The sequence below is a fragment of the Alternaria viburni genome (genome assembly GCF_023758015.1).
Source record: "Alternaria viburni strain BMP 2772 chromosome Unknown scaffold_12, whole genome shotgun sequence".
NCBI lineage: Eukaryota > Fungi > Ascomycota > Dothideomycetes > Pleosporales > Pleosporaceae > Alternaria > Alternaria viburni.
The window spans coordinates 1513-24253 of record NW_026055781.1 but is presented as its reverse complement, the minus strand read 5'-3'; the positions used below and the strand labels follow the sequence as shown (position 1 = coordinate 24253).

Sequence of the window (22741 nt, the reverse complement as noted above, 5' to 3'; positions counted from 1 at the left end):
TGCTATGAAAGGAAGGAGACAAAATCTTTGTGACCTGTGGTCTCGTCGGTATCGGGCTGTCTTCCGTTAGCAGTCTTGGTGATGGAGAATCCTATGATCAATAGTTCCATGTCACTATCGATCTTCGGCTCAAAGCTTTTGCTCGTTTAATTCCAAGATTACATCCTGCATAGACGGTCGCAATGGATTAAGGGATACATTATCTCCACCTCTTCCTTCAGATCCTCTCGTCACTGGTACTGCTGACAAAAATAGTCGAAAGCGGCGCCCAATTACTTCGAGATGTAAAAGCATACGAGATCTAATGCTGCGTTAAATTCCCAGGTGAGATTAAATCCGGCCCGGGAAGAACTTCCTACCGAAAGTTGCGATCTATTTGCGAAGGATTGCTGCTGATACCCACCAACGTACACACCCAAAGTTCCTCGCGAAAAGACTTCAAATTCGAGGGCGAGCCCACAAGATTGCTGCTGATTTGAAAGTCGATTTGCATCTTGCGCGAGCAAAAGAAAAGGCGCGCACCGTATATGCGCCGCCGTATGGCAAATTTCTGCATCCATCGTCCAGAAGCCTATGGAGCGCCTTGAGCTAACCAGGTAGGCACGGATGTCGCTGCTTCCGAGTGGAGAACACCATGAGCTGGCGGGGAAAGTGACGTTTGCAGGCTTTGTTGCAGCGCACTTCCTGTGTGTCTGGAGATCGAGCGCGAAAGACAGAGAAGATAACGCGTTTCAAAAGCAAGATGAAAGAGGGGAGAGTGGGATCTACACATAAAAATGATGCGACGGCCACGGAAGCGCCATGACCCCTGCAAGCTTCCGCAGGGCAAAACTGCGGGGCCGGGAAACGCCCTCGGGATGCAGGTGAGCCAAAATCGCAACCCCATTGAAACCTGAATCAGACACTTCTCAGAGATATCAGGGGTCTTGCAAGCTGCTAGTACATAGATCGGTCATCTTGCTTTTGTCCCGAGGTCGGAATGGGGGTGTGGAGATCTACGGCTGTCGGCTGCCACGGACCCTCTGCGCGTTCCGCGCAAAAGCAACCTTGATGCGCCTTCGACGTTCGTAATCGAACAAGACGTTTACCGTTCATGAGCGAGGTCTTATCAGTGGTGTTGAGTAATCCTAAGAACAATCTAACTTTCTTGGTCTTTACGTGCATACCATACCTCGGTACAGTGATTCGGTGGGCTCAAATTATCAAGGTCAAGGAGTGAGGGACGGCAAGTCTAATTAAAGCAAACCTACACGCTATAGTACATTGATGCACACCTCCAAGCAAGTTGTCAGCAGCTGTATCGTTGGCGAAAATTTCACTGTCAATCTCACGACAAATATGAGAATACAATGGTTGAGCATTGCACAAGTATTCGGCCTATTCGTGATGTTGCAAGTAGCTTCTATTAAGTATGTGATGGTAACAAGTAATCTACACAAATCGCTTTTGTTCATACGAAATCGTCCCTCGAAGTGACGGTAGTGGTGATGGTAATATCGCCCGGGTCCTTCGGCTCATGGTTCCAAGCGTTGTTCCCATGACTCTCCCTGAGTATCGTCTCCTCGCTTGCTGTATCACTCCCCATCCGAACTGTTGTCTGTAAAACACTCTCCCCAGGGCCCATGTATATTTTGTCCGACTTCCTACTTCCATCCATACCACGGCTGCTCTTGGACTTGGAGTACTCCTTGAGTGGATAGGAGTTCTGGCCTGAGGAGTCGCCGCGTGAACCGTATTTGATGCGGACGTAAAGTGGCCGAAGAACGGGAACACACGCGCAAACAATCGTGAGGAATACTTCGGTGGAAGACCAAAGAAGCATACTCGCGGTGTCGTACACATAGTTCTCCATTGAGGACATGGATCGTAGTTCAATGGTACGGACAACAGAGCACGCACCGGCAAAAATGCCCAAAGAAAGACCAGATGCGATCGTGATCTTATCCTTGCGTTTCATATTGAGTCCCATGATAATGTGCCAAGCTAGAAACGGTCAGTGTCTACTTTGGAGTGGTACACAGCAGGGTAACGTACGAAGGAGAGCGAGAACGAAGTCCATAGCTGCAGACCAAGCGCCCATCGTTAGACCGACCTCGGTGAAGTTCAGCCAGCAATAGCCGCCTTCGATTGTCTGATCCCATAAGAACGCCGATGGTACACACTGAGTGTACAGAAGCGTTGTTGTGATGATGCAAAGCACTGTCGTACTCGCTATGCAAAACCAGAGGATAGCAATGTGCCATCTCTTGAGAACAATGCGCAGGAGAAACAGTGCAACTGAACCCTTCGAGGCAGCTATTCCCATGATGCAGATGCCTTGACCGATGGCTTCCCACATGATCGATTTGGAGTAGTTGAGGTCGAGTCGTACAATGTCGGCCGTCTGTTTGCCAACACCATAGGTGATGCCAACAGACACGCAGCCAACATAACCGATGAAGGTAGCCTTCGGAAGTTAGTTCCTTGAGCGTTTGACTAACCACTAAGTTGAAGTTTGTGAAGATGTGTAAACTCACCAGGTTGACCAACATCAGTACGTCGTCCCAGCCGAGATTTCTCACAATATACTGTCTTGTGTACATTCGCAATGCAACAAGCACAGTGCCAAGGACGACTTGAGACCACATCACCCCATTGAGTATGTCCGCAAAATCCGCTGGCTTGCCCATCTTGATTGCTGGTATCTGGGTATGGTTGGAAACCTGGGAGGGGCCTCTCTCCTCGTCGTTTGCTATTCCAGTGTGCCGCTGATGAGCGTGTAGGCTTGTGTCCAAAGAAGAGACAATTATGGATGAGGTGAAGGCAGCCCTGTGCTCGGTGCCAAAGGTTTTATGTTCAGATCAACAACTCGAGTGGTGGCAAGGAATGTTAGACTGACGCATCTATAGCCTCAATTGTGCCCTCGAAGACATCCATGCTGAAGAGCAAACATACTTGCATGTACGTCCACGGCCCGAGCGCATCATTGCGACCCCGTTGTGGCTATGGGGAACTGAAGGGGGGCCGGGTTTCCAAGCCAAAACAAACCGCTAATCCTCGGGACCTGCATAGGCAATCAAACAAGGCATAGTATCAAAGCTTTGTTGCCGTTCTTGTCGCTCCCATTGCCCTGCAAAGAGGCGCTATGAGTGAGGTTTCATGCAAGTGAGGCCTCGAAAAAAAGCAGTCCTCCGTTAAAACCTCATGTAGCTTGACGTTGGTAGCTGTTTTCGCTTTACCGCCAAACTAGTTCCCGTCTTTTGCTTCACTTCTTCCAAGGGTAGTTCATTCTGCGTACCCAGGAGCGGTGTTGAGCACAAATTCTTCGCAACTACCGGAGCAAAATATCCCGTTGACGCTTCACGTGCCCAAACATCTTGTATCTTGCAGCTTGCATAGCACGAAGGAAGAGATGGAATGCTTTTTTCTTTTGCTTGCGGGTTGACGCAGCACATCCTGCGGCCCAACAGGAATTGTTGTAGATGGGTCCGCTTCGTCTGATTCGCTGAGGGCGAATTTTCCGCGTGATGAGGAATGCCCCAGATTGAGCGCTCAGGTGGAGTAGGATGGTGTTCCTTCACCGTTCAGCGATGAAGCTAAACGCATCAGGACCAATGAGTGTCCAAAATTCGGAGTGTGCGACTGAGGGTTATCCACTGTCACCGAATGTGGAGGCCTATCCGGTTTAGATCTCGTAACATCCCGTCTCTGGAATGCGGTGCTGTGCACTAGTCAACTGGGCCACGCCCTTCGCGAAACCTTGGATCGTTCATGCTACGCAAGTGGCTTCGAAATGGCATTGCGAAAATTTGTTCTTGCATGCGCAATTCGACGATCTGAAGTCGTACAGGAACGTTTGGCCTTTCCGTGACGGGCCGTTGCCCGCACTACTAATCATGAGGGTCAGCTGTGGGCCACGCCAGACTCGGCTAAGCGATCTTTAGTGGCGTTTCAATCACACATCCGACGGATCAACCTCGGTCTAACCAGCAGCGGCGTGCGGAAAGGAGTGAAGGTGCGAAGGATTCAGATCCTACGAGGCAGTTTTCCAGGACTGTGGAACGCAGATAAGCGTGTTCATCTGCGCCATTGTCCGGGGACTGTCAAGAGATGCATCGCAACCACCGTAGGAGCTTGATGCGGTTGAACCTGCAGATGGAGCGAACTTCACCTGCCTCACACCTGCTTTTCAGGACCCGGTCGGTCCCCACATGATTAGCCTGTGTTAGTACCCGTGAACCGTAAAACTCCACACCTCCCGCTGTCACTCCGTCACTAGTGCAAGAGACCGCTTCCCCGACATTCGCGATGGCTGGTACGACCAATGGCTAAGTCTGGGATTGCGATAGTAAGGTGGTGGGAAAAAGCAATACACGCCATGGATGTACACAAGCGGTGCCTTGCCTTGCTCAGGGAAAGTTGAACTTGGCTTCAGCAGCACCAGGGCGACCAAGCAAAGTGACTCGATCCTAGCCCCGTCTTCTTACATATGCTAGACCGATACCTGAACATGCGGCTGCTACGTGATTCGGAACAATCTGGAGCGGGAAGGCCTCGTCACCAGCATTACCATATTATTAATCCTCTTCCCACTCCTATGGTTGTATCCTTCTTTCCTTTTCAGAATCACATTGCATGTGCGGAGTTAAGTGACAACATGGCATTGGCAGGGTTATTCGTGAAGGCAATCGGCCTCGGGGCAGTCCTTCTCGTCACTCAATACGTTTTGGCTTACTTACAATCCCCACTCAAATCTATTCCCGGTCCCTTTCTAGCCAAATTCTCGGATATCTGGCGTTTCCTGAATCACTATGGGCAAACTCATATTGAGACCCAGAGGAAACTTCATGAACAGCACGGCGATGTCGTTCGTCTCGGGCCCAATACCGTCAGCGTTGCCGATGCCAGTCTAATCAAAACTATTTACAATACTCGTGGGACGTACTTGAAGGTAAGCGCATGGAACACGGCTGTTATTTTGGACGGCTGCTGACATCACAATAGAGCGATTACTACGTAAGATATAGGCAGTCGTTTTCAGAAGTGGATCATGCTAACCCTCCTTCGGTCTATCAACGACGCCCTTCAAGATGGGCATCTCATTCAAAACATCTTCAGTACGCGCAGCAATGAATTCCACTCCAAGAATGTTAAGCCAGTTCAAAAGCTGTACAGTCTCCAAAACGCACTTCAGATTGAGAGTATTATGGACGACAACCTCCGTACCCTATGCAGTCAACTGGACGCCCGCTTTGTGGAAGGCGCCAACAAGGACCAGACATGCGATATTGCTGATTGGATCTCATTCTTCGCATGGGACTTCTTGGGTGATATGACCTGGAGCAAGCGTATTGGCTTCATGGAACAGGGCATGGATGTTGGCGATATGCTTGGAACCGCTGAACGTGTGATGCGCTATTTCTCCGTGGTACGTTCTACGTTGAGTCAAAAGATTCATCATAACTGTTACGATTGCAAAGCTTCTTACTGAAACTCGCTAGGTCGGTCAAATGCCTGCCCTCGACAAATGGCTCGGAAAGAACCCTAAGTGGCCACGCTCGCTCTATAAGTTCGATGACTTCTCCGTTGCTGCCAGCTTCTCCGTCGAGCGCTTCATGGAGCGTATGCAGAACCCTGAACTTGGAAACGGAAAGAAAGACTTTCTCAATGGCTTTCTCGAAGCAAAGAAGGAGTGCCCGGACCTTGTTACCGACAACGAGGTTATTGGATACATGATCATCAACGTGAGTGTTTCATGGCTGCGCTGTGGCGTGAGTAGAACTAACACCGCTCCTGCAGATTCTCGGCGGTGCCGATACCCTTGCCATTGTGATAAAAGGCATCTTCTATCACATCCTCAAGTCATCAGCATCCAAAGAACGCCTCGTCAACGAACTCCTCTCTGCACGTCTCTCCTTCCCTACATCCTATACTACGATCGAACAGCTACCCTACCTAGATGCATGCATCAAAGAAGGTCTCCGTATGCATCCCGTTGTAGGTCACATTCTCGAGCGCGTTGTGCCTGCAACTGGTCTTACATTGTCCAACGGAACAACATTGCCACCGGGAACAATCGTCGGGGTGAATCCATGGGTCCTTCATTACAAGGAGAGCATCTTCGGTGCGAAGCCCCATGAGTTCCGTCCGGAGCGATGGCTGCAAAGTGAGCGCGAAGAATCCGGCGCGTACGAGGCCAGAATCAAGAAGATGAAAGACGCAGATATGTCGTTCGGAGGAGGCAACAGGATCTGCCTTGGCAAACCTTTGGCACTGGTAGAGGTCTACAAGGTCGTTGCGACGGTATTTGGAAGATATCAGGTACGTTTTGACTTCTTCTGGGTGTGGATGTGAGTGCTAATGTCTCAAAGATTGAGCTTGAGGATCCAAACAAGGAGTGGGATCTGCACAAACAATGGTTCGTGTGGCCGCATGACATCAAGGTCAAGCTGAGTCCACTTGAAAGCTTCAGCGCGCCATGAGTATCTCCATGCGGCACGGCACCAAGATGATAGTGAACGAAGCATGCGACACACCCACACACAGTTTCGATCTTACAATACTACATTACCAAGGGAATCTGCGATGTGTTCATGGTGTATTTGCGATCTTCGCGTGTGGAAGTTTTTGATCAGTGATACTGCGTGCCCCCATAAACTTCGTTAGACACGTAAACATCTCGAATGTATGGTCGCCCTCATTTGAGCATGCTACGATGCGCGGAAGCGATCCAACATCATCGAAATCGTCATCAATCACGCTAACCTCTTCGGTCTTAGGAGCACGGCCCTTCGGCTCTGGCTTCGTTCGCCGCCATTCGTTCTTGCATCCCAACGTCGCCAACGTGCGTGACTATACATCTTGTGTCTTTTCAGTTGCTTACGACATCTTCACGTGGCCGAGATGGTACGATTGTCGGGACTTCAAAAAGACGTCTTGTCTCTCTACCGACAATGCCTAAGAGCTGTGAAGCAGAAACCAACGGTATGACAATCACAACACTATGATTACGAACACCTACTCACGTGTTCATAGGAGACGCAGTCGCATTTCCGGGACTTTGCAAGGTGCGATCAAGTTGAATGAACGATATGCTGCGACAGCTGACGAGTAGCTCCAGATCCGAGTTCCATAAGCACCGGGATGTCGGCAAGAAGGACTTCGGTACCATCGAATATCTGCTTCGAAGAGGAAGAAATCAGCTAGAGACATGGTCTGAGCCGGGTATCCGAGACATCCACAGGTAGCGGGGGAATGCAGGATCAAGGAACGAAGAACGAAGCGGTGCACCAGTGAGCGAGCACCCAACGTCACCGTTATACAACCTGTTAGATGAACATCACGCAATACATGACCGAATTGCGGGGTATACGGGCCTTGTGCAGCGGATGCCTCACATGTCGCTCCCAAGGCGTTGGATACTTCGAGCGCGGACATCACGTGATATGGTCTGAGCCACCACCCCGAACTTTCTAGTCCCAACTCGCCCCTCACCGAAGCAGGATCAACCTGGAGATTGCCATGATAGTTTCCCCCAACAAGAGCTGGAAGCCTCTCATCTCACGATCTCGTCTGATCGTGTACGACAACATGACGACAAACGTCGTGTTCGAAAGCTCTAGAAACTCCCCGAGCCATCTCCGAGGCTTCTCGCAGCCTCGTCGTCAACGTTACACCAATGCCTCTCCGCAGTGCGATCATTCCAGAGACTCATCTCTCGGGTATATATAGCCCTCGAGGCGTATCTCAAAGCTCATCATCAGAACAACAAACAACGAGTCTTCTATGCAATCAATCCGCTCTACAATCCAACGAGTTCCTCGACAACTCAACCGCATCACCAAGCCTACGATCACAACCACTCGACGCTTTTCCAACGCACCAGCAACAATGTCTCTCTTCCCACGATTCACTCAGGAATTCGCTCCTATCTTCCGTCTCTTCGACGAGTACGATAGGCAAGCCTTCCGCAACCTCGACCGCGAATTCACCAACGTCCGGTCCTTCACTCCCAAGTTCGACGTGAAGGAAACCAAGGAGGGCTACGAACTCCACGGAGAACTCCCTGGTGTCGAGCAGAAGGACATCAACATCGAATGGACCGACAACAACACGCTGACCATCTCGGGCCGCCACGAGCACGTCCGCGAGGAAGGTCAACGTCCTCAGGGCTTCATCGAGAACGGCGAAGCTTCCCAGCAGAAGAAGCTCCAGCCCAAGGTGGAGGACGACCCCAGCGAGTCCAACAAGGTCGCCAAGCAGTCCGAGAACAAGGACGTCTCCAAGCACGACGAGAACAAGGCCAAGTACTGGGTCAGCGAGCGCTCAGTCGGAGAATTCCACCGCTCCTTCGCCTTCCCCGCTCGCGTCGACCAGGAAGCTGTCAAGGCTTCTCTCAAGAACGGTATCTTGAGCATCCTTGTTCCCAAGGCTCAGGCTCCTCAGCCCCGTAAGATCAGCATTGAGTAGATCGAAGCGGCTTAACCGAACAACGATGAACGATGATGAACGACGACTTCCCTGCTTTATTGAATCAGCGAGCGTGGCATAGCAATGGAGTTTGCGATGGGTTATTGTAGTGTTTTGGGTTAGTTCTGTGCTTGTAGTGGTGGCAGCATTCACTCTCTTAGTCGGGCAGCGGTATTAGGAGTTTGTATGTAGTTCATCGCAATATAACAAGTTTATATGATCCCCCGTGCCGGTTTCGGTGATGGTCTGGTTGGTCGTTGGCACAGTCTCCTCGGTATCCATCCAATTCTAAGTGTCCTCTGGTTCGATGTCTTTGGTCTTGGTAACAGCAACCACGGGTTGAGATAGTGCTAGACCGACCGGATTGTTGCTGAGATCGACACGGGGTTTATCGAACTCATCGCTTTTTGCCATCCAATGCTGATGGTGATGTTTTATTGATCTTTGAGATACTGTTAGTGTTCAAATCGTGAGACAATGAACTGAATTTCATGCTAGGCGGATTGCGCGTGATGTTTTGCTGTCTTTTGTGCTACATGATGTGCTAACGTGTGCCGAGGGGAGCCATTGTGAGACGCGTGGGCATCGAATTCCACAACTACTACCACTACCTTATTCAAAACGACTTCACTCTTATATCCTTAACGAAAGCATAGCCATTCTTTCAAGCCTTGTACTACACGCAAAAATGCGCACCTGCTCTGAGCGCAGGCAAAAAAATGATTCTATACGTCGCACCCTCCCTCGTCACGGCTTCAAGACGACGCCTGAGCAAAAAAAGATGATCATCTCGCAATTGTGGAGAAGGATGTTATGCATCCTCCGGGAGCTGGAGAGGCTGTTAGAATGATGTTGTATGGTGTGGAAGTGGAATAGAACGTACTCGAACCCGGGCCAATTGCTTGGAAGGCAATTATCCTACCGTTGGACCAAGAATGCTTGATGGAAGTTTGCCGATTGTGAACAAATATGTACTGCATCAACCTTTTCCGTGCGTACATCTCGAGCAGCTACCTGCTCAGCAGTGCTTGTGATACTAACGCCTCAGATACGACCTTGTGGGTAAGGTCCTGCGAAACTTAGCGCCGAACTACCCATTACGTCTTCTAGACCGCGGCCCACGTCTTGACCAGTCTGGTGACAAAGGTTCAGGATCCGCAAATGCGCTGTAAACATGCGGGACTTCATGGCAAACTTCATGGTAAAATTTCGCAATGCAGAGCTTGATGGACACGGGAGATACGAGAGCTTGTGCTTCCACAGTAGTCGGCTACAAATTCAAAGAGCGGACCGTCCAGCTAGTATGCAAAAAGCTTTTTATATGGTCCTCATCTATCGCATGCACATGTTGCGCAGAAAATGTAGACCAGTTTATGCCTCCATAACCCATGCGCCATGCGTCGCTCAATCACCCGTTCTCGAGTTCTCGATCTTTGTTACGATGAGATCGGTGGCCCCGACCTCCGTCAATTTGTCCATGGCAATAGCGATGTCTTTCCTTAGCACCATAGCCTGTACAGCCACCCAGCCATCCTCTTCCAACGCGTTGACGGTGGGAGCGCGACGTCCGGGAGTGATCTTGCGCGCGATATCGAGTTTCGATCGGTCGATGTTGTATGTGCACAGAACGTACTTCTGTGCAGCTGCGAGAAATTAGTTCTGCTGATGAATGCGGAAGCTGGTGCGACTTACTGATGACACCCTTTATCCGAGCGGTGATCAGCTCAACCAGTTTGGGATCTGATGGGTGCTTTGACTTGATGAGAATGGCGCTGGAATCAACGACTGTGGAGATGGCCTTGAGGCCTGCAGCGCGCATTGTCTCTCCTGACTCCACCAAATCGACAATACCGTCCGCGACACCCAATGCGCATGCCGCTTCAACACTGCCGCCAACGTACTTGATGACTGTCTTGAGTTTCGCGTCGCCATTGGCTTCGCCGTTTGTGTTTCCAGCTTGTTCGGCCTCGAGTTTCCGGAAGTACTGCTCAGCCAGGTTGGTGAAGCTGGTGACAACATTCTTGCCGATCAAGTCCTCTGGCTTGGCTAGGTCGCCCTTTGCGGGAACTTGTACCTGCAGACTGCATTTTCCAAAACCGAGATCGAGAACCTCCTCCACGCCGCTGGTGGCAGTCGGTGGTGCAACGCACTCGTGTTCTGCGACTTGATCGCGCCCGGTTATGCCCAAGTCTACGCGACCTTCTCCTACGAAAGTCGGGATATCAGCGGCGGGTAGGAAGACGAGAGCGAGAGGGTGGTTCTTGACGAGTGCGATATCGAGACGGGAGTGTCGGTGGAACTGAATGTCCGAACCGTGGAGGAGGTCAAGACATGCTTGGTGGAGGCGGCCCTCTGCGATGGTTGTTAGCCAATGAGTCCAGCCGGTAGTAATGTAGGCGACGTACTCTTAGGCACCGCAAAGAGGAGACGGTCGTTCAAGCTGTTTCCCAAAAGGTCAGTCATGAAAGGAAGACTCCTGCTGCCCTGACGCGCCCTTTGCGCGATGCGCTCGATCTCACTTGCGCCTTCATTTCCGTTGGTGTACCCCATGGTTATGCAAGAAGCTTATCAGAAGAAGGGAAAAGAATGGGGAAAAGAAACAATCAAAACATACGAGTTGACGAGATCCATGGCTATGAATCAAGCACGCAATTGCTAGGGTTTGTAGTATGCAGACGCGCGCTGTGCACCCTCTAACAAAGACTTGAATGGGGAATTCTGCTACGGGCTAGGCCACGAGTCCCACGTCGGCACTTGCAATTGGATGCGGGCTTGGTGCCGTGGAGAGGGCTAAATGCGCGGGCGGCGTCAGACCAGATATGTGGGCTCGAGTGGGTGGATGTGTGTGTCGTTTTGTAGTGTACAAGATTGAGGCGCGTCTCGAATGAGTGACTCAATGAGGGGTAAGAGCTACACGTGTAATGCGCCAATGGCTGTGAACCCTCAAAAGCATAGTAACTGAGCGCGCATATCGCTGGTATCGGGCTTAGGAATTCTCTGGCTCACATCATCCCAATTGGTGCATGAAATTTGGTAGCCGTGACTGACTGGCGCGTTCAATTTTTTTGGCGGGATGACGTTCCATCAACACATGTTGCCCCGCGTTGCGATGCGTCGGAGTTTGACGAAGCGGCATTGGCCGGCACCAACTCAATCTCAAGATGGCTCACTATCGTGTCTGGACTGTGGCTGACAGTAGTATATCCAGGTTCCGTAACCATCGCTGTTGGAAGAGGGTTGATACACACTTCACTACCCTATTATTGTGTTCACGTAAAATGTTTCAGTATTAGGTGGGAGGAAGTACCATGCTCAAATTGTAAGGATCAGACATCTACTGTCTACGCGCGTCTATCTATAATGCACTACATATGCATTAAACCTATGCCGCTTCATCTCGAAGCACAACCGTGAAACAGAGACGTCAAGCGCAAGACGCCATGCACGTATGTTTCCCTTTTGATCCTTCCTGAAATGACCAACCGCGACTCCAAACTGAATGATGAGGAATGAACTCCAATATGAACGGCGTGTGTACAGGAAAGTCCATCATACCTCACATGAAGTCGTCACTATGATCTGTTAGTATATGTGGAACCCAGACAGGCTCAAACATGACTTACTCGCCAAAGTCGTCGTCATCGTATGCCCTAGTATCTGCCCTGACGCCGACGTCTCTGCTCGCATTGAGTGTAGTCTTGGTCTTTGCAGCCTTGCTCTTCTTTCCACCCTTCTCAGCAGCCTTCTCTTCCTTCATCTTCTCGTTGCTCAGTGTTGTCAGGCCAGATGCAATCTTCTTAATCTGCTCACTCGGCAGATCCTTAGCAATCTGCTTGGTGAACTCCTGTAGGAACAGCGAGTACTGGCCCTTCTTAGAGTTGCCAGCAATCAGAGGTGTGAGAGTTTCCCGGAGCTTAGTAAACTGGTCCTTGGTGTTGGGGTTGAAAAGAGCGAGGGAGGAAAGGTCGATGGCGTTGCCCGGGTCGGACTCGTCGGCAATAGTGATGGCTTTGCCAGTACGGGCCTTGGGGGCGACGCTCAGGTCGCCAAAGAGTTCCTCAGCTTGGGCGCGCGAAGCGTCGAGTTCTGCCTGGCGCATTCGTTCGCGGCGTTCAGCCTCAGTCTCTTCTTCGTCGGTCTCGCCATCCTCTTCCATCTGCCGCCGACGTAGCGCGGCCTGCCTGTGCTCCTCGATCCTTTGCGCCTTGGACTTGTGGTTTGCCTTTGCCTCTGCGTCCGCCTTAGCCTTTGCCTCGGCGGCCTTCTTTGCCTTCTCGCGTTCGACTTCGGAATCCTCGGCAGCGTCCCATGAATCTAGTACCTATTGTGTCCAATGTCAGTACATTTGGTCGTGGCGGGGCTTGAAGTATTCAAGCGCGGGGCATGGTGGGCTGACGCACATCGTCGTCTTCTTCTTCATCGTCGAACTTGCTGCGGCGCGCGATGGGAGCCACCTGTGGGGATGTGGGAGGAGTGCTGCCCTCATCCTCGTCGTCTGCAGAACATGTCAGTCCCAAGTTTTTGCATGACCATCTTGAACCGCGCGCAGTGGCAGCGAACATGACGTACCCCACTTTCCTGGTGCCATGGTTGCAGTTGTTTGTGAAAAGGTATGGGCTGTGTGTTGTTGGGAGTAATGTATCCAAGGGTTCCGACGGCGGCGCAGGGTTTTATGGGCGAGTGGTGTGGGTGAAGGAAATGATCAAAGGTTGACTACGGCGCAAGACAATGGTTGGGCTTCTGCAGGTGTCGCGCGTGGCTCGCTTGATCTACCAAAAATTAGCTGCCCAATCACACATGGTACGCCACATTCACTCTTTACCTGCACACCTCAATTCGCTATGACCCTGTGTTTATTATAGGTGGATCGCAGACTAGAACTGGCAGTACAATGAACTGATGCATGAGGAACTTTGAGATTCCATTATTGTTGTCCTGCTCACGCTAGGCCATGCTTCGGCCGCAGGCGCCTTGCAGCCATATTGTATCAGCCATCTCATATCTACAAGACATTACTTCTTTAGCCTTTTCCTTCACGCCTATCAAGGCTTCAAGTACAATGAAATCCCTATATCTAGCTAAATAACAAAGAAACAAGAACGGAAGATGAAACTCGAACCCAACCAGGACATTGCCAGAACATGTTGGAAGCAGACGAGTTGTTTGGAACAAAAGACCCGAGTTTACTACTCGGGAACCTCCCAGGGTCTCCAGAATTTCCAACCCTCTCTAACCTCTCTGGGGCCCTTTCGTTTCGAGCTGGACACGCCGACCAGTCTCTCGATACCGACTGTGCCCTCGGCCCGGAGGAACTTCTCTTGATCAATCTCCTCTCCTCCTTCCTCTTCATTCCCGTTGTGTAGGACAGCAGGCCAAAGTACACCTACTCCGTCACCAGCAAGCGTCGTCTCGAACTTCTCGAAGCCTTCCTTCTCTAATTTGACCTCAAGAGAGTCGAGAATCTTGTACTTCAGCTTTGTGCCGTTGGATATTACGGATGCGGCGCCGCCCCCGTCCGCTTCGGAAGAGGCGTCAGATTCGTCTGATGAGGTATCGTGGTGCGCGCCATTCGCATGACCGTTGGTGAGGGCTGGTGGTTGGGGCTTAAGGATAGTAATAGCGCATCCTCCGCCTCCTGCACCTGTAAGTTTTGTCCAGCCAATGCCCGTATGATCGATAATCTCGCGGATGCGCTCAAGTTTGGGATGTGAGACGCCCAAGGAGACGAGTAGCCCGTGGTTCATCGTGACGAGCTCACCGAGATGTCTTAGTGAGTCCGGAGATGTTTCATCGAAATCGGGAGATGTGAGTAGTTTGTGTGCAGATTCCGTCACTAGGCCAATAGCATTGAGGATGTTTTCTGTGAGATCGGGATGCACCTTGAGAAGGTTGGCGACCTTGGCGACTTCTGTTGCCGTACTGCGCGACTGCCGTGTGTTGACAAGCAGCAGTGGGAGCTCGGGGAAGCTATGCAATGGTATGACCAGAGGTGGCTTGTCGTAATCCCTCCGCTGGAAGAGGACCGCTTTGCCGCCCGAGGAAACGGTATTATCGACACCTGAGGGATTTCCGTGTATGCACATCTCGCCCACGAACGCCCAGCGGTTGATTCGCTCGATGTTGAGCTCACATTCTTGCGGCGGCTGATCCTGATGAGGCCCGCTGAGTGCGCGTATCTGCAGCAGCATTGCCGTGCTGAGGCAAACGGATATGCTGGCGCTACTGCCCAATCCAGCACCAATGGGAATGGTAGATCGTAGTGTGTAAACGCACGGAGGGACTTTGCGCGACGCGAGGGAGAGGAAGAGGTATAGGAAGGAACACGCGGAGGCGTGGTGAATCTTGCGTATCGACTCGGGGGCTTTCGGTGATACTTCGTCGATGAAGGGCTGGATGGCGGCCATGAGGTCGGGGTCGAGCGAGGTGACGAGGTCGTAGTAGTACTTCTTCTTGCCTGACTTGGAGAAGCTGTCCCATGGCAGATCATCGATATTCCACGTGTGTTCCATCTGTATGTCGGGGAAGCGCAGTTTAACGGTCCGATTCGATTTGGAGAGGAACGAGACGTGGAGGTAGGAGCGTAGCGATATGGCGGCGGCGATGGCAGCCTGCAGCCGGTCAGCACATGTCCCGACGTGATTGTCCTATTAATCCTACCTTGCCGTGCACTACCGCGTGTTCTCCGTAGACGATGACCTTGCCGGGTGCAGAGACCATGAAAGGAGGCATCATGGGTGACGACTGCTTGCGGAGCAGCGCAGGCGCGCCGTTCGGCTTCGATGTAGAAATGGAAGGCATTTCAGAGGCCAATTGCGCGGGCATGGAATCTATAGGCGAGGGTTCGGGTGTTTGGGTGGAATGCGACGATGTGCGCGGGTGAAGGCTCGCTGCGTACGGGTTAGCCATACAGGACTCGGACAACATCGGGACAATTGCCTTACCGGGCGCGTCAACGGTTCGTCTGCGCATGCTGCCGTTTGCTGCCATGGCGGGTGGAAGAAGAAGAAGAAGAAAAGCAACAGGTGACAAGTGAGCGTGAGTGAATGGAGTAGGGAATTGGCCGTCAAGGAGGCGTCGTGCTCAACGGGCGGGCCAAGTACCAAAGTCGGGCGAGGTCATTATACATGGGCTAAGTCGGCGGCGGACTAGTGATCAGCTCCACCATGCAGGAACTGACGGGGGTAATCTTGCATCCCTGTTTCTGGAACCGCCCTATGGCTGCCGGCACATTTCCAACAAACAAATGTCCCGCCATCGCCCCGAGTGGGCTCTCTCCTCTGTGACGCAACACAGTCCTCACCGGTGGCGCCGTCATGTCCCATTCACCTCAGATGCTTGGGCGCAGTCACGCGAACAATATCAACACTGCCCCTTGCCTTTGCGCACCCGTCCTCTACAGCCGCAGTAAGCTTGACGAGGGGCCCGGTGGCTTAATACTAGGACCGATGGTTCAAACGCGGGGAATATTAAAGTCTTATCAATGTAAAGCCCTATTAGGCCCGACATGACCATGTCTGCCACGCAATCCTCGGGCTCCGACTGTCCGTTGTACGAAGCTTACAGCCACACCACGCCATGCAACGCGACGCAATCGACTGACAGAAAGATCACGATCAGAGCCAAACTTGGTGTAGTGTAACAGGGCATCTCTATGCTCTCTATCTCGATGGCCCGGAACTTGAGAACACAACCCAGCACGTGCATGCTAATCCAAAAACCCTGATAACTCCTCGCTATGCATGTACAGATCGGTTCATCAATATGAGTCTACGATGGCGTCTTGATCATGAATATCTATGGAGACGTTAGTGGAAAGCACATCAAGCCATGGCAATGCAAACATACCTCTTTCATCGCTTGTGCATCCATAGTCGCAGCCTTCTTCTGCCGGATCCACTTCTGTCTGACGGCATGCATGCCTCTTGGAGTGTAGGATAGGCCCGCGGGAACAGGCGTAGATGTCTTCGACACAGGTACCGATGAGATCGTTGTCGGCGCGCTCTCGTCTTCCTCGCTTTCTGAGCTCGAGTCGTCTGAGCTGTCCTTTTTCGCAGCCTTCTTTGCAGCTTTCTTCAGGGCCTTCTTCGCCTTCTTCTCCTCCTTGCGTGCCTTCTTCTCGGCCTTCCGCCGTGCCTTGTCTGTGAGCGGTTCTGGGTCAGATGCCGGAGCGGCGGCGTCGTCGGTGGAAGATTCGGCATCGGATGAAGATGCCCGTTTTGATTTCTTCGACTTTTCTTTCTTCTTTTCCTTTTTATCTTTTTTGTCCTTCTTGTCTTTCTTTGACTTGGATGAGTCGCCCTCCTTCCGTGCTTCGTCGCGCAAATCCATGCTCTTCTTCTTGCGCTTCACCTTGGGCTCGTCTTCTGTGCGCTCCTCTCGCTTCCTCTTTTTATCTTTCTTCGCCGATGTGCCGTCCTCGCTCTCCGACTCAGTCTTGATCTCAGTCTTGATCTCCACTTCCTTCTTGATATCCGAGCCCTTGGTAATCTTGTCGCCCACCAGGAAACCACCGCTCACAAAGTTCATCATGCCGTATTTCCGATAGACAAAAGCCCTCTTCTCAATTTCCTCTCGCCTTTCCTCTTCCTTCTTGACCTCCGCCTCATTGCCATTCAGACGTCCAAGAATGCTCTCTAGTCCTGCAAGACCAAAGTTCTCGGCGCGCTCACTTCCTCGCTTTGCGCCCAAGCCAAGGTTATCGTCTTTGAGGAATACTCGGATGTGCGATTGCGAGGCAGCGGTATAGTGGGCGGCGTGGGAGGCGTCTGTCGCGCCCAGTGAGTTGCCAGGCTGCCATCCTTGCGAGGTCAATATGCGATGGCCGAAGCGCGACGTGTTGTTCGCCCAAGTAGTGTTTTGGGGATCGTTGGAGATCTTCGATCGGCTGGTGTGGTGTTAGTTTGGCAGGAAACAGCCAGAGCCAAACTGGCGAACGTACTTCTTCGGCGCTGCGAGACCCATGCTGCACACTGAACAGACTGAGCGATTTGGTGATTGTTGAAGAGAAAGCGGGAGTCCGCAAACACAAGCCCGAAAAAACTGTGGATGCACGCTAGCGCGGAATCTTGGCGCCATCCATGTGGGGAAGCCATCCCTCGCCGTATCCAAGCCTCCGACTTTCACCCTCTAACTCACAAGCTTCAATCTTGTGGGCCACAACGACTTTCGCAATACGAAGGTTTCGGCAAAACGATTGATCACCACTTTCGCTTTTACCACTAATCATCAGCACTTACCGACAGCAGCCATGGCACCACCGCGCACAACCAAGAAATCCACATTCATAAGCCCCTCCACAGCCACCACTCGCCAGAGCGCAAGGCATTCACGGAAACAAGTCATCAACGAGGCAGACGATCTCGAAGATCCCGACCAAGGCAATAGCGCGATCGATGATGAACATGCTGGAGATGATGAGGCAGAAGCATTGCAGCGCACTTCTGATGGTCCGCTGGAACAAATGATGGTGAAGATGGTAGACGACGTATGTTGAGATGGGCCTACACCAGCAGACTGTCGTCTCCATGTTCACGTCTATGACCCACACTCGCCTCGTCATTCGGTTGTCGGAGACATGAGGCTGACCACTTGTGCAGCGACGCAAGTATCATGACATGTCGACGAAGAATGTAGGTATAGCTTACAACAAAAGCAAAGAGGAGTTGGAAGAGTCTATCAATGCAGTCTTTGACACTCACGAGGCTGAGGCGTAAGCAACGTAGTCATGGAAAAGATGATGAACCCCATACTAACAGTACCTCAGTTCAGCAGCTCATCAAGCGCAGCTCAAACGTCTCCAGGATCTTGTCGGTCAAAAGATCAATATCGAAACCGCTATGGGCAGGCAGCTAGCGAGCTTGCAGAAGATACACAACGCGCACTCTCGTGATCTCGAGACCGTCCTCGAACGCCGACTACGGGAGATGAAGTGAGCCCTAGACCTCTGAGGACAGAGAGAGAGTGGTGAGCCGGGCATGCGCAGAATATTGCGGGCCTGTCGCAGGGACAGTTTGCCACTATAAGAGTCACGATTCTCGTCTTAAGTGTGATAGACCAAGTCATGGCAGAACAAGCAGGCAATGTCTTCTCAAAGTTGAGGGCTCAGGCATCAAAGTAATGTAATATAATTCAAGGATATCATAAGAGTCGACCACCCAACTATTTCCTGTAAATTTGCGTTTTGAAAAGATTCCCGCATAAGATTCCGCTGTGCGCAACGCTCCTTTCTATGCATGGTCGCGCCTGAAATACCACAAACGCCGTTGTCATGCATGTCACCTCCGGTACTCCGGCAAGGCTTCGCTTTGCCGCCTGCTATCTTGCGGCGCACCTTGCGTACTTCGACCTGGGCGTACAGCGCCCACGAGATCTTCGTCTTCGTCATTTAGCGCAGGCGCCGAGGGTACCAATTGTAAGCTCTGCATTCTATTGAGTGGTGGCGCTGAAAGAGCATGTGAGGACTCTCCATCTTCATCATGATCTGTGGGCGGTGCACTTCTTTCCATTTCCAGTCTACGTCGCTGCATCTCCTGCTTGTCATCGGTAGGTTCGACATGTGATGACGAACTAGCGACGTACTCTGGTGCGGAGCCTTGTGCCATGTGTGACGATTGGGGTGGTAATGGCGGCAGTGGTTTTGATGGGTCGTTATCTTCGCCATTAACGGGTGGCTCTGATCGACTGGGATGTATGGTATGCGAGGACGCAGTCCGAATAGTTCTCGTCTCGTCATCTGTGATGTTCGTAACACGGCGCTGTAACGATGGTGATGATGTCATGCGTGACGACAACATTGGCGAAGATGTCGCACGAAATGGAGGCGGAGGATGGACTGGAGTCGAAGACGACGAAGCTACTGCGACGTAAGGAGGGTTTGGATCATCATCTTCCGGCAGCACGGGCGCTGACGCAGGTATGCCGTATTGAGCACCCCCTGAAGGCGTGGAGGATCCAGCAGCATCTGGTGGTTGAGAAGGTAATAAGCGTTCCTCTGCTCGTCGCAACCGTTCTTTCTCCGATATCCCCTGCTCTTCTTGAGGAACATCTGCAGGCACAGGGAACCCTGGTGCTCTGCCTACGCTATGTTGTTCATATCCGGGGACGTCGTCATACGTTGGATCGTAATTGTAATCGTAGTATTGCCCGTTCTCGTCCTGCTCGTAGTAGTACTGATCGTAGCCCTGCTCATCGTTGTATCCTCCGTAGGCGCCATTGTCATCAGCCGGCTGTTCCTGTATCTGTTTCTTCTTGCCGTTCCTGTCGCTGTCTCTGGTACCGATGACAACTTCGAATAAAGCAGAGATGATGCCCTTCTCGCGGCGAATCTGATCGGTGTCGACAAAGTTGCCTCCCCAAGTTGAGAACATACTGCCGCTAGCATCGTCACGTGTCATGGCAGAGGTGCCTCCAGCTGCTGAAGGCAGATTGACAAGCCCAGCGTTGGACACCATTCGGTCGAGGCCTGTGAGCTTGCCTTGTATGTCTACAACGACCTCGACGTAGTACTTGAAGGATATCATTGCGCCCGGTACGTTTGATATTGTGGGGAAAGCTTCATCCGGTACGCGCACCGCACACTTCACCTCGGCCATGAGCGTTCTGGGATCGACGAAAAGTGGTGCAAAAGATTGGCACAGATCCTTTCGGAACAAGTGACTGGATCCAGCTGATGAGAGGGATAACCCTCCTAGGCCAGTCCTCGATTTCGGATAGTAATCTTCTGACTTGGTCTTGTCGCCTTTGCTGTTTGGTACGACAGGCAGTGCAGGATGCATGTCAACTCGTGCTTGACGATACAACGTGATGATGATACCTTTCAAGCTTCGTATATGCTTCGTGTGATTCACGGTCACTTTGATCGGTATTTGGTCGCCTCTGAGAAAGCCGCCCTTGAGCACGTCGATCGTGGCTGTGATTGTCTTTCCTTTCAGTGTCGCTCGACTTCCATTCTGTGAGTTTGATCCATCTGTAGCCGTGTTGATCGAACGAACGCCGTACTCTGTTCCAGAAGCGTTTCCACTACTCCTTTGACTCTCATAGCTTACGTCGCTAGGCGAGGGGCTCCGTGGACCCTCCGTCTCATCGATGGTCTTAGTTGCTTCCAAGGCGGACCCCACTGACTGAGGCTCCGAGCCAGAGGGTGTATGTGACGTCTCCTCTATTGGCCGTTTCCGTGTCGACCTAGCGCGTGTTCGTCTAGATATGGGTTCCAAAGAAATGACACGGGGCTTCAGCTGCGGCACGGGCGCGATGTCGATCGATTCGGTGAGGTAGACCTTTGTGTCGCATGACGCGGTCGGCGACATGGTCGTGGGGCGTGTCAAGGTGGCATTGAGCATGTAAGATATCGTTCCGCGCTCGAACTGTGATAGGTTGTTAGTAAGTCTGTCAACCGCAGACGAATCGCTACTCACGTCAATACTGCTGGGTAAGCCTTTGGAGGGGAACTCGAGTTCGAAGTTGAAGTGGTATACACCCTCAGCCAGTCTTCCCTCGCCGCAAAGCACAACCTCGTCCTCGAACAGCGAAACGAATCCATTGCCAAAGTAGCTCACTGCCTTTTTCCCTCTCCCAGAGCCGACTGTTGAGCAGTAGTTCTTGTAGGCGTCTCCGGGAGTATTTGGGTTCTTGAAAACCTGCGCATAGCCGTGCAAAGATACGACCAAATGAGTGATTCTCAGGGGTTTGACGATCTTGATAATGACAGTCCCACTAATGATGTCGCCCGGCGTGTAATGGCGATGGGGGTCATCTGATTGAATATAGAATTCGGTGTAGTTGCGGGACTTGGATGTCAAGGGCGATTTGAGCCGAGAGAGAAACGACCGGCTCGACACTGGGGAGGACGGAGTAGCAGCTGCACGTGTCTGGCTGGAAGTCATACTCCGTGTACCAGGCACATCATGCGGCTATCCGCAGTATAGACGGTCGTCTCCGGAAGCCCACGCGATTCCACAAATGTGCCAGTACAAGCTAGTCGCTTGGGCCGCCGGGACGAGCTGTTGCGTGCAGGCACCGGTGTCGGGAGGCACGCGACCGTCGGTAGGTATATCGCGAAGATGGCTTTGCGTGGCTAGTCAGAACGATAGGCGCAACCAGCACGTCGGAGGACGCGGTCAGGTGTCCGGTATATGGTGTTGTGGTTCTTGGGCGATCGCTTCGGGGCTGGCGCACGCAACGGCGACGCGCAACTGTCTCAGATGGACGGGGGGCTGTGGTGATGGCGATGGACAAGGTCGGTGACAGGCAACTGGATAGCGCGCACCTCTGGTCAGCATTGCGGTGGACACGGCGTAATCGTGGCAATACGGTGATGTCTCGCGGTCCCACGCGGGGAACGACGATGGTGATGGTGGCAGTGCTCTCTAGCGTGAGCAAAGACAAGCCGTCGTGCACGGCGCCGCAGCCCCATGGATGCTAACGTGACGGGCACGAGGCGGACACCGGACAGCGGACAGCAATCGGGACGCTTGTGGGGCGCGAAGGAAGGGATGGATGTATGATGGATCAGCAGTTACGTACAGCTTGGGTCGCGCAGAAGGCTTGTTCAAGAGCCGCAAATGCTCTTGGCTGCCAAGTCGTCAAAGGAACACAGGGTCTGTCCACGGTGGAGAGTGGTTGGGCGGGGGCTCTTGGTGGGTGCAAAAGTTCGGTCTCATCAGCAGCACCTGAAGATTGTTGTCTAGTTGGAGTTTGGAGGCCCGACGACGTGTTATGTACGCAAGGGCAGGAAAGCACTGCCTGGGTCGTCGCCAGCTATACAAGAAAGTTACCCGCGGAGGCAGACACCGTGCTCGCTGCAGCTGCACACCATGCGCGGGTGAACCTACGCGGATCCCCGATGCTGGGTCGCTAGGCTGTTGCGTTGCGCGATTCTTTTTTGTCTGCCCACTCGGCCTAATCCAATGCGAGTTGCGTTGTCTCTCGATACCGCTTGCGAAGCTTGCTGGGGCGTCTCTTGGGATCAAACCGACTAGGGTGGGCACTGGAGCTTGCGAAACAGCTAATGTCATGAGAGTGACCCATACAGTATCGAGTCTTGTCTGCAGCGCTGATGAGGTCTGGCGCCAAATGCTATTATGTTTAGCCATCCTGCATCAGCGAGGGGACACAGGCCCACTGCGGTCTCGATCATGCCGTCTGCGTCCTAGCGCGCGATCATAGCTAAGCTTCGCTGCCAAGCAGGTCATCAATGCTTGTGTCGCGCTGTTAGTGCGTCACGGCCATAGACATCCTTCTTGTGGGCTCGCGCTTAAATTTAAAGTCTTATTATAAGAGACTTTAGGTATATATA

The 22741-nt window shown here is 52.2% G+C and overlaps 9 protein-coding genes across 9 annotated transcripts; 3 read left to right on the top strand and 6 right to left on the bottom strand.

The window, feature by feature from the left end:
* Positions 1 to 1450: 1450 nt before the first annotated feature.
* J4E79_006027 (uncharacterized protein) lies at positions 1451 to 2669 on the bottom strand (the record flags this gene model as incomplete). Its single annotated transcript, XM_049354902.1, has 3 exons — positions 1451 to 1983; positions 2035 to 2446; positions 2517 to 2669. 3 exons carry the CDS (start codon positions 2667 to 2669, stop codon positions 1451 to 1453), a joined length of 1098 nt encoding a protein of 365 aa, XP_049210298.1.
* A 2360-nt stretch (positions 2670 to 5029) lies between these two features.
* On the top strand, positions 5030 to 6461 carry J4E79_006026 (uncharacterized protein; the record flags this gene model as incomplete). Its single annotated transcript, XM_049354901.1, has 4 exons — positions 5030 to 5407; positions 5481 to 5723; positions 5779 to 6300; positions 6351 to 6461. 4 exons carry the CDS (start codon positions 5030 to 5032, stop codon positions 6459 to 6461), a joined length of 1254 nt encoding a protein of 417 aa, XP_049210297.1.
* Positions 6462 to 7869: 1408 nt separating this feature from the next.
* J4E79_006025 (uncharacterized protein) lies at positions 7870 to 8448 on the top strand (the record flags this gene model as incomplete). Its single annotated transcript, XM_049354900.1, has 1 exon — positions 7870 to 8448. The coding sequence occupies one exon, from the start codon at positions 7870 to 7872 to the stop codon at positions 8446 to 8448; it is 579 nt and encodes a 192-aa protein (XP_049210296.1).
* A 1404-nt stretch (positions 8449 to 9852) lies between these two features.
* Positions 9853 to 10998, bottom strand: HIS1 (ATP phosphoribosyltransferase (ATP-PRTase) (ATP-PRT); the record flags this gene model as incomplete). Its single annotated transcript, XM_049354899.1, has 3 exons — positions 9853 to 10091; positions 10141 to 10800; positions 10854 to 10998. The coding sequence occupies 3 exons, from the start codon at positions 10996 to 10998 to the stop codon at positions 9853 to 9855; spliced, it is 1044 nt and encodes a 347-aa protein (XP_049210295.1).
* Positions 10999 to 12004: 1006 nt separating this feature from the next.
* HCR1 (Translation initiation factor 3 subunit J component) lies at positions 12005 to 13036 on the bottom strand (the record flags this gene model as incomplete). Its single annotated transcript, XM_049354898.1, has 4 exons — positions 12005 to 12020; positions 12072 to 12769; positions 12849 to 12943; positions 13018 to 13036. The coding sequence occupies 4 exons, from the start codon at positions 13034 to 13036 to the stop codon at positions 12005 to 12007; spliced, it is 828 nt and encodes a 275-aa protein (XP_049210294.1).
* A 598-nt stretch (positions 13037 to 13634) lies between these two features.
* On the bottom strand, positions 13635 to 15417 carry J4E79_006022 (uncharacterized protein; the record flags this gene model as incomplete). Its single annotated transcript, XM_049354897.1, has 3 exons — positions 13635 to 15056; positions 15106 to 15335; positions 15390 to 15417. The coding sequence occupies 3 exons, from the start codon at positions 15415 to 15417 to the stop codon at positions 13635 to 13637; spliced, it is 1680 nt and encodes a 559-aa protein (XP_049210293.1).
* A 798-nt stretch (positions 15418 to 16215) lies between these two features.
* On the bottom strand, positions 16216 to 17409 carry PXR1 (telomerase inhibitor; the record flags this gene model as incomplete). Its single annotated transcript, XM_049354896.1, has 3 exons — positions 16216 to 16242; positions 16294 to 17332; positions 17387 to 17409. 3 exons carry the CDS (start codon positions 17407 to 17409, stop codon positions 16216 to 16218), a joined length of 1089 nt encoding a protein of 362 aa, XP_049210292.1.
* A 286-nt stretch (positions 17410 to 17695) lies between these two features.
* On the top strand, positions 17696 to 18380 carry J4E79_006020 (uncharacterized protein; the record flags this gene model as incomplete). The annotated part of the gene is made up of 3 exons (XM_049354895.1): positions 17696 to 17932; positions 18045 to 18157; positions 18212 to 18380. The coding sequence occupies 3 exons, from the start codon at positions 17696 to 17698 to the stop codon at positions 18378 to 18380; spliced, it is 519 nt and encodes a 172-aa protein (XP_049210291.1).
* Positions 18381 to 18722: 342 nt separating this feature from the next.
* Positions 18723 to 21329, bottom strand: J4E79_006019 (uncharacterized protein; the record flags this gene model as incomplete). The annotated part of the gene is made up of 2 exons (XM_049354894.1): positions 18723 to 20810; positions 20862 to 21329. 2 exons carry the CDS (start codon positions 21327 to 21329, stop codon positions 18723 to 18725), a joined length of 2556 nt encoding a protein of 851 aa, XP_049210290.1.
* Between the last annotated feature and the right edge of the window lie 1412 nt (positions 21330 to 22741).